Genomic DNA, 14,135 nt, shown 5'->3' with positions numbered 1-14,135 from the left:
CTTTAAAGTGGTGGTGGAAGAGGATGAGCAAACGCTGACAGTTTATGGTAGTGGTGCGGTTTGAATTGGTCGTACTACAAGAGACACTGGATGTGTAAAACGGTTGTAATTGGTGGTGGTGGCGTGCTCAATTAAGAAGTCTGCACACACAAAAACTTTTAATGTAAACAATAAAACCTATATTAAAGCATGTCAACAACAATTTCAACCAATTGAAATTTGAGCTACAACCAAGAACCAAAAAATATATATATATATATATATATATATTAAAGAAATAGAGAAATCAAGAGAGTTGCATTTTAAAAAATTCAGCTACAGTGAGAAGCAACAGAAATCAAGAGAGTTGCATTTAAATATGCTAAGCCATAGCACACACCAAGCTAAATTGGTATGAATCTTTCTGTTTTTTTTTTTTTTTTTTTTTTTTTTTCAATTCAGTTCCTAATTTGTACCATGGAAGACATTAATAAACTGGAATCAAGGTAAGAGGACATAACAAGCCACACATTCCAGACAGGTTGCCATGTATCAAGAATTTCAAAGGACCGCATTAACCTAAAGGCTATCAAAAAAATTTGAAACAAGCCCTATAGAGAGAGAGAATTATGTCTAAATCAAACAAATAAATGTATCACATGCATGATTAAGGTTAAAAAACAATACACAAGCTTAAACATGAAAGAAGATTCTTATACTTCAAGGAGGAATGGCCAAACCTCTGCTTCTACACCCTGCATTGCAGAATGAAGAATGAATACTCACAACAATATGAGAGAGAGAATGATAAAACAAAGTGGTCACAATTGAAAATTATATGGAATGAATAAGTTGGCATATAAGTCTGATCAAAATTTTAATAACATACCCCAACACGGACTTACACCACCTTCAACAAGTCTTCCATTGGTGTAAATAAGCTCTTCCATTGTTTGGCAAGAAACGCATGTTTTCTTCTCCTGCGGGACAATGGTGATTTAAGAGTACCCTTGAAAAAAGAAGAAACAAAACAAATAAATATCTTCATAAAAGGGAATGGAAAATAACAATTATAATTGGAAAAACAATGCAGAACAAAAAATGAAAGTGTCAATGGGCAATGCACATATACACAATAGACTAGTGAAATGTTGGAGAACTTCATAACAGAAAGAAAATAAAAGATAAAAGCACAAGCTTCTTTCCATATACATTGAGAGGTACAAACAAGACAAAAGCAAACGGGAAAAGGCAACACTCTTAACTCATCAACACTAACACTTACACTTTAATTATTCAGATATGACTCAATCCATTTGTAAAATAAAAATGACAAGGTGCCACCATTTGTTTGGCTGAAGAGACACAAGATAAGACATGGAATAATAATATTTCAAGACAAAAATCAAACCGTCAAAAACACCAAACTGAATCTTGCACGTATCGGCCTCTTTTTTTGGGGTGGTTATTCGCCTCTACCCTAGCCTCCTAGACACAGGAACTCCAACTGTTAACCCTTAAATAACTTTTGTAGGACAAACAAATTGATTCCATTATTAATAAATGACAAACCCCCCCAAGAGTGGCTCTTAGGATCGACATGCAACAAAAACACAAATCACGAGTGTTAGTAGAGTTAATTGAAATGCTACCTTCTGTCAGTAGAGTGAAAGGTGTTTGGGATGGTGGATGGCGACGACCTGGTGCGACTATGTTGGCGGCTACGGTGGCGGCTGAGATTGGAGAATGTGGTGCCTAGCGTTTTCAAAATTGGAAGAAAATTTGGGGAGAATTTTTTTGGGTCCCTATTTTAGGGAAATTGAAATTGATTCAATTTGTTTGAGGGAAAGTGGAGATTTCAAATTTTAGGGTATTTTGAAAAAAAAAAAAATTAAGTTTTAGGAGGAAGTGGTGTGACAGTTTGGTGACGTGGCAGATGAGATGGTAGTACCACGTCATAATATAACTAATAAATTAAGTATAAATATCTCTATTTGGTAAATGTACCCATAATTAATTTAATTAACTAAAATATCCGCCTTCAGCAAATACTATTTTATTATAAACTAAACTAAGAAAGTGCTTCATTGATTAGCTGAAATAAATTTTGACTGCTATACTTTACCTCTTTTGGTAATCTCAGTGGCTGCTCCTGAATTAAGGCCCAAGGCCCAACTTCAAATTGAACTTGGGCAACCATCTGCCCATCTACTAAAACGCTCCTTGACCCGTGTGATTAAAATGTTTATTAAAAATTTGGTTATTTTACTTGTTATATTTATAGTATTAATTTGTTGAGTAGTAAAAGTGTGTAAAACGCACTATGAGAAAATTAATTATTGACTAATTATTTAGTGGGTATGTATTTTTCTTAAAATTTTCAAATTAAATACCATACGCTTTTATAAACTCGCCAACTTGACTCACTGAAATCATCACTCATCAACCTTTACTTTCCTCTCCACCGTCGAAGAACTCCAACTCTTGACACTCGTTGAAAGCCTGATCACCTCTCAAACTCATCTCCGATATGAAGTAAAATCTCATTGATACCTATAAAAAAATTCACCTTTAAAAAGGAACCCACCAAAATCTGGATGCTTAACTCAAATAATAATAAATGGATTATGTATGCTTTTAATATATAGTATGATGTATAAACTACATTTTTTCAAACTAATTGGTCTCCCATGTTTTTCCACTCTTGTAAATTTAATAATAGAAGATTATAATAAATAAATTAGACTATTGTAAGGGTTAATGAGATGTCAAAACCATCATCAATCCAAAGCAATGAACCACGAGGTCCATGATCATTTCACCAGGGGTTAAGGACCCTCATATCTCTCACGTTCACTTGCCACTTGAGGTCGTCCTCTGCAAAGATTAGCCGTTCATTGATTATAAAGCATGCCTATGTATTATTCAATAGAATCACGGTCACACCCACACCTCTCGTCTCTACACTAAATGCTTCTAATGTATTACAATTTATTTTTAAAATACTTATTTTGAGTTAGACATTAAATTAAATACCCAAAAAAAAAAAAATAACAAGTCAATTAAAAACATTAACTTTTTAATAGCGAGAAATGTTGTATATATATCATGAATAATAAACAAAATTATCTTATTAAGATACCATATCGAAGATGTTGAATTTAGTAATTTATTGTAGATTTATGATTTGTTGGTTTTTATGAAATGGTTTAATCAATTTGATAACAATAAATTTAATCCATGGTATTTTATTTTGAGTAATGCTACAGTTACCGAATGATGTGTACCGAATTCATGCACCAAATGACGTAGCGTAATCTTGATCGTTGATTCATTATAAATTAATATTAATCAATGGTCAAGATTTGTTACGTTATTCGATACATAGATTCGGTGTGTAATTTTCGATAACTCTATTATTTTTCTTATATTTTTATCGAATTGAGATATGAAATTACCTACTTTGGTGGTGTTCTAAGTATATTAACAATGTTATGATATCTACCAACTTTCTGGCCTCTAGATTCTAGAACATTGATTATATAATCTTATAATATATATATAGAGAGAGAGAGAGAGAGAGAGAGAGTATTATCTTGAATTTAATATTTATAATTTTGTAATGGAAATAGGAAGTGTATACCGACACTTACATCACATCAATCAGTTAAGTGGGGTTTATAATTTAATAATTATGATTAGTTCAATATACTATACGTAATAAAATTATACAAATTTTAAAAATCTTGTTAATCTTGTTATTGACAAAAGGGTTCACTATATTACAAATACATTATTAACACAGTAATAATCTTTTATCAATTGGTCAAATTTCACAACCACAATTAATGTTAATAATACAGTCAAAATTAGCCGCCAAATGTTTTCAATTGAAACAAACAAATTTTGACTATCATATTGTGTGTGGCACCCCATTTATCTATCCTTTACATTGTTTTAATTTTCTTTTAAATATGTTTATATCTCAAATGCATGTCCTGGGTAATGTTTAAAAGTCAATGGGATAATGAGTGCATAATAATAATATTTTATTTAAAGGATAAATGAGAGAATTTATAAGGACTTACTGATAAGTGCTGTCATGGCATGGGTAAATCATAAGAGTTTGGTAGATTAAATAAGGAAAGGGAAATATGAGAAAATCCTATCACCTCCCACACCAAACCACCATCGACCCATCTCGTCTCCCTGATATCTTCGTCCTTGAAGAACTCATACTCTCTCCCCTCGTGTGAATTCCCATCATTTCTCCAACACGTCTCATATTTGAAGCAAAATATCGATAATTTTTTGGCCAAGTTTATCCCAAAAAAATAAAATAAAAAAAATCACTATGCCTTAAAATTTAAACTCTATGAATTCGTAGTACCAACCTAGAATTCACTTTTAGTTAATATGTTAAATATTTTAAGAAATTCACTATGCCTTAAAATAAAATTTAAAATTTATGTACTATTTAAGTGTGAAGTTTAACTTGCCTTCAACTTGAAGTAATCTTAGTTCTTCTGTGGATGTGTCGTGGTCAAGCTTGGCAATACAATCTCCTGCGGTTTCTTTGACTTTGAATTAATCTGGGCCGTTAAACCTAACGTGCATTTGTGACTTTCTCGAACTACTATAATTAATAAATTAAATTTACCAGAATAAATAAGATAAAAAGAGTCATTTATTTTGTAAATATGACCCTACTTAAGTAATCTATCCACCTCCATATATTTGATTTTTTATGAACGACGAGGTTGCTTGATTGTTTATACAATCATCATTGATTAGCTGAAATCAATTTGATGTCGGGGAAATCAAAGTAGTCAAAGTTAGAGTGCTGAAATCAATTTGATGATGAGGAATCATTTTGTTTGGAAGTACGTTTCAAAGTCGTACTTTGAGACTGATTGATGCGTTATTGCGGCATTATTATTTAATCTATATTTATTAATTAGATTAAATAAGGCCCAATCGGATCTAGATTTCAAATTCTTGATAGAATTTTTAATTAGACTGTGTAACACTGATAATAATATAATTAAAGTGACTATCATATCGAATTGTTAAGCATCTCTTGATAGTTTAGCAGTTAGTTTGAAATTTTTAAATATATTATTTTAAATATCTTGACTTTGAATCTTCCTAATTATTAATAAGAATAAAGAGTATCAATAAAGGATAATCATTAAAGATTTGTCTAATTATTTATTTTAATAGAAATTATTATTATTAAATAGTAATTATTAGAAGCTTATATAATTGTTAATTTCAATGGAGACTATTAATAAGAGATAATCAGACTTATTTGACTGTTAACTTCAAGATCCTAAAAAATTAGTTTGAACACCCTAAACACACCAGAAGAAAAAATATATATATATAGAATCATTTAAAAAAATCGAGAGACTGCAGAGCGCCGTCTAAGCAAGTGTCCTTTTAATGGTTGTTTTGTTTTGGCGTTGAATGGTTGTTAGAAATCTAATCCCTTTAACGAAAATAAAAAAATATGTTACATTATAGCAAGTTGATGAGTTTATAATTCATCAACCGGAGCTAAGAAAACTTTTAAATCGTTATTACAACAGCTTCTAATCTTCAGACAATGGTTCCGATTCCGAGATTTCTTATCCTTCTATTCTTCTTCCTGTCCTTAAGCAGCACATATGTTGCCGCAACGAATCATGTTGTGGGACAAGTTTCTGGTTGGGATCTTGATTCTGACGTTGCTGAATGGGCTGCCTCCACTACGTTTCGCGTTGGAGATACTCTAGGTAATTCATCTTCATCTTCTTAATTCTTTTTTTTTTTTTAAACACAACTATTATGAAGAATGATTCACCATCAATTCTTGGTGGTAGTGTTCAAATACTCGCCGGAGTATGATGTGCAGGAGGTGGGCCAACTGGCCTTCACGACGTGCGATACAACGAATCCAATCAAAGAATACAACGATGGTTTCACCACGATCATGCTCACTGAACCCGGCACACGATACTTCATTTGCGGTCAACTTGGACACTGCGATAGCGGCATGAAGATGGAGGTCGACGTTCTCTCTCTGCCTCCGCAAGCAAACAGATACAAAAATAATCCGTGACGGTGTCTTGGTTTGCGTATAAATTAGGTATTAGATGGTTCAAAGTACTAAAATGAATATTGATGGTTTTTTATTTGTCTTCCACAAATATATTAATTATTTAAGATGTATAGTGGGGATCTATCATTTGGATCGTGCTCTTTAATATTCTTTAAAATTGATTTGGATCGTGCTCTTTAATATTCTTTAAAGAAAGAAGAGATTATGATTCGAAGAATGATTTCTAGATGGGTCAGTTAATGCTTTTACTGAGAATAACTGCATGTTTACCATATGTTATATTGAATACCAATGTGCAATGTCTTCCCTACGACTAGCGAAAGTCAATTTCTGAAATATAAGAGGAAGAATTCAAGAAACCCATAAGGTCCACCAAATGCCAGACCAAACTTGACAGAAGAAACAACAATTAATGCTGGAGCGTCTCACAAATCGCCACCAAATTCGTTTAGAAACTCGCAAACTCGACTCACCCGACTCATCCACCACCACCTTCCTTCCCCGCTTTAACGACTCCAAAAACTCCATCACTTCTCAGCTCCAAACCACCACAGACCCCTCTCGCCTCCCTGATATCTCCGCCCTTGTGAAACTCGTCGCCGAGAACTCCTACTTCCTCCCCTCCTAAGAAGTCCGATCATCTCTCAAAACCATATCGGATTTGAAGCAAAATCTCGAGAACTTGTAGGCACAGTTGATCCCCAGAAAGAAATTAGCCTTCAGAAACAAACCCAGCAAAACCCAAACCCAGATCCCATAAAATGATGTCGTTTAAGAACCAAATGAAACAAAACCAAAGTCAAATTTCGCGGTGCATGAATCCCCGGGTTTTCGAGATAAACAAAACGAAGTATTGTTCCGAGGCTTTAAGGGTTCCGAAATGGGAGAGTTTACGTTAGCGGGTTTGGACTCGTGTGAGGTGAGATTAGTGGGTTGTGTGAACGCTCTGTTTGTTAATAAATTAAAGGGTTGTAATGTTTACGTGGGTCCTGTGACGGGTTCGATTTTGATTGAAGAAGTTGAGGGTTGTGTGTTGGTTTTGGCTTCGCATCAAATTAGGATTCATTTTGCCAAAAGTTGTGATTTTTATTTGAAAGTTAGGAGTAGGCCGATCATTGAGGATTGTAATGGGGTCAGATTTGGGCCGTATTGTTCGAAATATGAGGGGATTGAGGAGTATTTGGAAGCCGCCGCGTTGAGCGAGGAGACGGGTAGTTGGGGCAATGTGGATGATTTCAGGTGGTTGAGAGCTGTTCAAAGTCCCAATTGGTCGGTTTTGCCGGAAGATGAGAGGCTTGGGACTGTTGATCTGGAGGATTTGGGACGTGGGAATGGTGCGAGTTAGCATACCCACTTGTTTTTAATTATTTTTAAGCAATATGTAGCCATCACATATGGTTTAAATGATTCGATACTAGCCGGGAATACATAGTAAAATCTAAAAGCTTAGTCAAATTTTACGGCTTACAGAGAAAAGAAGGGTCTATACTCTATATTGTAAATCTGTTATATATCTTCTCTTCTCGTTGTCTTTACATAACTAATTAATCTGGACCTCTAGTGGTGCTGACCTCTAATCCAAATTAGACAGTTGTCAGCCATGCATGAATTGAATTCAACTCTAATGAAGATTCTTTAAAATAAGGTTTTATTTTACAGAAGCCCACGCTCTTCCCTTGGAGAGGAGTTCCTTTAAGTCAACTATTTGTCTTTCAATTTATTATTGACTTTAATGTGTGATTAACATCATATTTGATTATAATTATTTAATTTATAAATAATAAAAATAAATTAGAATATCTATAACTACATACTATAAGGATTGTAACAAATTAATTTTTACATTCTTTATTAGTTACAAATTCAAATAATTTATAGCTAATACACACATATTAGCTATATATTTAAACTAGTAGCTGATAATGATACTATAATATTGTTATTATCGTGAAAATAAAATTTGTATAGCTAAATACCTTAATTAACTACAAATTTCAATATTTTATAGCTAATGCACAAATAATAGCTTTATAATTAAACTCATAACTAATAATGATACTATGTGCTATGTAAATAAAATATTTATAGTTAAATATATTAATTAGCTACAATGTTTTACTATAGCTAACATATTGTAGCTAAATGATTAATTATTGTCACAATTTTAATAAGTTAAAGCAAGAAATGAATATTAGCTTCGAGGGAGGAAGTTTTATCACTAAAATTATTTCAATTAACTATAAATATTGATTTTTGTAGGTGTAAATATGCATTTGCTACAGTTTTCCTTTCTGCAGCTAATTTAATAGTTATATGTCTATAATGTTATAGTGTTACATGCTCAGGTTTGGCTTCTTATTATGCATTATCTTCGGTTCTTCTATAGCATTGCACAAATTTGGCTTATTATTCAATGGTTGTTACATCATGATAATTTAAGAAAATTGTGATCATGTTTTTATGAGTATTAATTTTATAGTTGTCTTTGATGGTCCACGGAATATAATTGAACCCTATATATTGGCCAATATAATTCTAATTGATTTACAAATTTGTGGTGGTGATGGGACAGTAAAATTTATCTTTCAACATTGTTTGGCCTAGTATTAAAAAATGATGGTTACTTTTATGTTTGGTGGTTACTTTGTTGTTCTCTATTCAATTAGTGGTTATTTTGATGGTTACTTTTATGTTTGGTGGTTATTTTGTTGTTCTCTGTTCAATTGATGGTTATTTTGATAGGATTAGTCACAAATTTTACCTTCTTTGGTGGTTACTTTGATGTTCTTTGTTCAATTGATAGAATATTAAATAATGGCATATTTTTCTGTGTAGGGTATGATTCTAGCTATGATTTCAAGTATAGAGTTGATGTTAGAAAGATGGAGACATCATGGAGGCAAAGAAATTAAAGTATTCCAAGAATTTGCCGTTTGGACAGAAGAAATTATTTCCACTTCCAGGACAGGTTTTGGAAGCAGTTACTTAAAAGGCTAAAATATATTTAATATGTTGACAAGGTTGGGTGTAATCATTATAAAATTAAAACTCCTGATCAGATAAGGCAAAGCTTCCTCTCTATAATTTTTGTAATTTGTGGCTACTTGATTATACATTTTTGCTTCTCTATTAATTCTACAGTATCATTTTTTATCTTTGCAGAAAGTACGTGGAAATTTGCTTTCTTTGTATTGGATTTCCTATATATATATATGCACTGCAGTTTTATGAGCTGGATTCTTATTTTCAGATATTAGTAATGCTAATACTTAATTTTATTTGGGTTTAAACTGACAAAACTTAAATATAAATGTCAGTGTAGGGTTGCAACAACTATAAGGACAAAGTGGTGATTCTGAAAGTTTTAAACTTTAAAAAATCCAATGGTAACTTCATTCATTTAAAAATTATTTTTAATAAAAAATTGGAAGGACAAATTGGTAATTTATCTTGCTATATATAATTGACAGTATATCAGTTATTTATATTTAAAGAATGGGTATATTGGTAATTAACTCAATTGTTATGACAAATTAATAAAAATTATAAAGTGAAATATTTAAGGGTATTTTTATCTTTTTAATCAAATATTAATAGAAAACCCTAACAAAACCTGACAAAGGATGGCAAAGTGTTATTTTAAAACTTAACAGGTGGAAAAGTATCATTTCGTCAAACCTTGGGTGGGAAAATGTTATTCTCCCACACTTCATTTGTGACCAACTTGGACACTGCAATAACGGCCTCAAAAGGGCGGTCGACGTTCTCTCTCTGCTTCCGCAAGCAAACAGATACAAAAATATCCCATGAGGTGTCTTGGTTTTGCGAGTAAGATAAATTATGTACAGGATTGTTCACCGCAATCAAATTAATATTATTATTATCTTTGATGCTTCTTGACCTATCCCAGATCGATTTAGATCTTTGTAAAATGTGTTGTTTAATATACTTTAAAGAAATTAACCAGATTGGGTAAGATTCGAAGAATGATTTCTCGATGGGTCAATTAAAAATTATGACGTGCTGACAATAACAGTTTGACATGTGTTATTTTGAATAGTTATTATTTGACCGTCATCTCCTCACACTCATGAATAGATAACGCAATAATCCGAACTGTTACTTTAAATGTATGACTTTTTTTTCTAAATAATATAACTAATAAATTACGTATAAATATCTATACTTGGTAAATTTACCCATAATTAATTAATTAACATATCATTTTATTTAAACTAAGATGAAATAAATTTTGACAAATAATCTTTAACTGCTATACCTCTTTAGTAACCAACTGCCCATCCACTAAAACGACTCAATGAGGGTCCTAACCCTTCATCTTTGATGCACTGAAAAGGGGAAAGTAAAGATAAGTCATCTTTGATACGCTGTATGTACATTTTTTTCATAATTTCAAGCTACATCCAAACGAAAAACAACCACCAAGCCCTTCTAAAAGTTATTATCATACTTATAAGTTACCACAAAAAATGGCAAAGATTACCATAGTGAACCATGAGGTCCATGATCATTTCAACAGCACCACAAACACCCACAGAGGTCAAGGAGCCTCATTGGCCTCTTGCACTGGATCTCTCACATTCACTTGCCACTTGAGGTCGTCTCTACAAAGATCAGCCCATTCGCTGATTATAAAGCGTGTCTGTGTATCAGTCAATGGAATCACAGTCAAAGCTCCCGTCTCTACGCTAAATGGTTCCGATGTGTTACAATTTATGTGATGCAATGCACTCACAAATAGAAAACCATCAGGTGTGTTGTTAGTGATCAGTGCAACATGAAGCCAATTGTTATGATTAATTCACAAATCTTTACTTCTAACTAACATAAAGATGTTACAAACCCTGATTAGGATCCTCAAAAACAACCACTAAAGCAATAATCACCCCAAGAGCAACCTCCAAAAAAATACAAACCAAAAACAAACACATACTGAAGTTCCAGAGCCAAGAACATATCATAAGCCTACATACTCCAGAGCCAGTGAAATTTCACAAAGGCAGTAACCAAATGATGCAATATAAATTACATGTGCAGTGCAAATTCTAAAAATGGGCTTTTAACTTTTAGGTCTCTCATTGTAATGTTCTAAGAACAGAGAAAGTTCATATACTAAAGCTCCTGTTCTATGATATTCTTCGTTATAGCAATAGGAGAATGTTTGCAGCTCCTATGTTCTAATTAATTGTACTAGTTCAATAATATTGACACACAAAGTTCTATTTCCATCTTATCATAGAAAGATTCAACAGTTGTATCAGAACTACAAACACTCCAATGGATAGCAAATCGATAAAACTAGCACAGGAAAATAATTGTCCGTTAATTCATGAAAGGAAACGAAAGAAAAATAGGAAGAGAGCAAATAACCATGGCTAAGAGATTCCGACTGAAGAATTAGAACATAGATTCTTAGGATTTTTATGCAACAGAATGAATGTTGGTCTCATGAATACTCCTACTCTTGTATGATTAGAGGTCATTCCTTTGATTTGTAACAAGCTACAGATAGCCTCTCAAGTAATACAAATGTAATCAATCCCCATTTTGTGATGAAAAGTTATTCAAATCAAAGTGGACTCATACTCTTTCTCTGTACAATTCCTGTTACTGGTATTAGAGCCTTAAGAAAAATCCACTCCAAATTCACAAAACAAGCAATCTTTGGTGATGAGGTTCAAGAAAAAATTTTAAGTTTGACCCTGAGGAAGAGGAAGTTGGACACATAGCTACAAAAATTTAAGAATCCAAAATCTGTCTACACATACGTTTCATGAACTAATGGAGACCCTTAAGACACAACCAAAGAATCAACAGCCACTCCACTTGTCTTTAGATCAAGCTTTTCAATAAAATTCAAAGAAATCTCCTACTATCAATCTATAAAAGAAAGAAAGAAAAAAAGAAAAAAAGAAAAAAAAAAAGCAGTTTCTTACTGAATCTGCCATTCAATCCTCACCAGTTCCACCTTCAAACAATAACAATGCTCTATTTCATCATTTCTAACTGGGATACAAGCTTCCAGATACAAAACTCAATATTAAAATTAAAAATTGGGTGGAAGCTTAAAGTAAGCTTGACAAAATGGTAAAGTTAAAGCTCTAAGGATATGGATATTTTTTTTTTTTTTTGTAAAACAGGAAAAAAAAAATTAAGAAAGAAAGAAACTCAGTTGAACTTCTTTGACACATTAATTTGTTTAAAAGAAGACAATACATAAGGTGTTTTACCTCTCTTTCTCAGAATAGTCTCAAGATTTGGGCCTCTTCGTCTCTCTTGGAGGTGCCAAGTGCCCTATCAACAGCCTTCAACATTGACTCTTACAAAGGGTGAAGGGAGTAAAGGAAGCATGGTGGGGATATGATTGAAAAAAGAAAAAGAAACTTGAGTTGGAAGAAGATGATTGTTTCTTTACAGCTCCATTTCCAGATCGAATGGATTTTGATGGAACGGAGATGAAGTTGACTCAACAAATACCAGGTTTACCTCAAATCTGCAATTTTTTATACAAGGATTTTGTCCATAGCGCATATAAAAAAAAACCTTTTAATGTACCAAAAACATAAGATAAAAACATTTAAATATATGGAAGAATAAACTCAAGTCCTAAAGCTCATTTAAGCTTTCGTTTGAGGCTATCTCTCATTCATATCACTAAATCAGAGCTCATTTACATAAAATTAACTAAATTAAGGCCTTCATATGCTCCAAATTCCAAATATTCCCCTTCAAAATCTGTATGCTTTGAAGCCTACTTGCACATCTCAACATAATCATAATTTAATACCATTATTAAATCACAAACCTATGGAATAAAGAAACAAGCTAACCAAGACTGTTACCGAGGGAATCTCAAGAAAAAGTGATTAAAAACGAAGAAATTACTTTGGGAGATGTGTAATCTTAACTGTATTTTCTATAATTTTCACGGTATTAGTGTCAGTACTCATAAAATTCGGTGGTGTGTTAAGTGATTAAACATCTACAGATATAGCGCAACCATTAAAGGATAAAGAAACAAGCTAACCAAGACTGTTACCGCAGGAAAAAGCGATGATCTTTCAGACCCGAAAGTTTTCATAGAGCCGAACCAAACCTTACAAGTCGGTTTGGTCCGATTTCGGTTTTAATGTTTTGGGTAGTTTTCACACCCCTTTTAAATATAGCGCAGCCATTAAAAGAAAACAAATAGAGAGAGAAGCTAACCAAGATTGTCACCGAGAGAGAAAGTGAAGATCGTTCCAGGAGTAGAATCAGACCAGAGAAGGTGATGATCAACTCCTGCGTGAACAAGTACACCTGCAAAAGGAAAAAGAATCAATGCCATGGTTGCCGCCATTGCCCATAAACCTCTCACCGCCATCGTTGTCGTTCTCAAATCTCAACCGCCTTACAAATGTGGGTTGGTACATAATTGCTACACATGTATATATTACTTTTTAAATTAATTAATTAAAAAAACTATCACAATCGTAATTACAAACTACTTTTTTATTTAAAATAAAAAAAGAAAGCACCTAAAATTTCATATCTTAGAACAACCCGATTGGAGATTGATTTCATATCTTCACTAAAATCATAAAAATTGCGAAAAGTTATTAGAAAAAAATAATTAATATACCCAACAAACAATATTGTAATTACGTTAATCAATGTGATTACATTTACATTGGCCCAATAATAACCTTGAATTTTTGTTTATTCTAATTTCTAAATTAAGAATTAATTATTTAATTAGGGGATAAGCATCTATTAAAATAAAAGAAATTTTGTCAAAGATTATCAGGAGTCAGGACAGGCCGCCTTAAGTGCCTTCAACTTGTGCATGTGACACGTGTTGTGGTTAATCTCCTGATATCTTTGACTTTAAATTAATCTGGGCCGTTACAATTAACGACTTTCTAATATTTTACTTTTATTTCATAATATATTATCTGGGACAGTGTTCAGATACACAACGGAGCCAACTGGTGTACATAACGTGTAATACAAATGTAACGCGTCAAGTATCACAATGGCTCAACGCGCATTG

The 14,135-nt window shown here is 32.6% G+C and overlaps 2 protein-coding genes and 1 pseudogene across 2 annotated transcripts; 2 read left to right on the top strand and 1 right to left on the bottom strand.

Annotated features, from left to right (window-relative positions):
- Positions 1-5,469: 5,469 nt before the first annotated feature.
- On the top strand, positions 5,470-6,232 carry LOC116110597 (mavicyanin-like). Its single transcript, XM_031396803.1, has 2 exons — positions 5,470-5,756; positions 5,844-6,232. Exons 1-2 carry the CDS (start codon positions 5,588-5,590, stop codon positions 6,080-6,082), a joined length of 408 nt encoding a protein of 135 aa, XP_031252663.1. The 5' UTR covers positions 5,470-5,587; the 3' UTR covers positions 6,083-6,232.
- A 16-nt stretch (positions 6,233-6,248) lies between these two features.
- Positions 6,249-7,561, top strand: LOC116110596 (annotated as a pseudogene).
- Positions 7,562-10,384: 2,823 nt separating this feature from the next.
- On the bottom strand, positions 10,385-13,493 carry LOC116110598. The gene is made up of 2 exons (XM_031396804.1): positions 13,310-13,493; positions 10,385-10,873 (listed from the first exon to the last, which is right to left on the bottom strand). The coding sequence occupies exons 1-2, from the start codon at positions 13,464-13,466 to the stop codon at positions 10,644-10,646; spliced, it is 387 nt and encodes a 128-aa protein (XP_031252664.1). The 5' UTR covers positions 13,467-13,493; the 3' UTR covers positions 10,385-10,643.
- Positions 13,494-14,135: the final 642 nt, after the last annotated feature.

This window comes from Pistacia vera, unplaced genomic scaffold (genome assembly GCF_008641045.1).
Source record: "Pistacia vera cultivar Batoury unplaced genomic scaffold, PisVer_v2 Contig608, whole genome shotgun sequence".
Taxonomy (NCBI): domain Eukaryota; kingdom Viridiplantae; phylum Streptophyta; class Magnoliopsida; order Sapindales; family Anacardiaceae; genus Pistacia; species Pistacia vera.
Note: the sequence above shows the minus strand (reverse complement) of the source record. Positions and strands in the feature narration are given on the sequence as shown.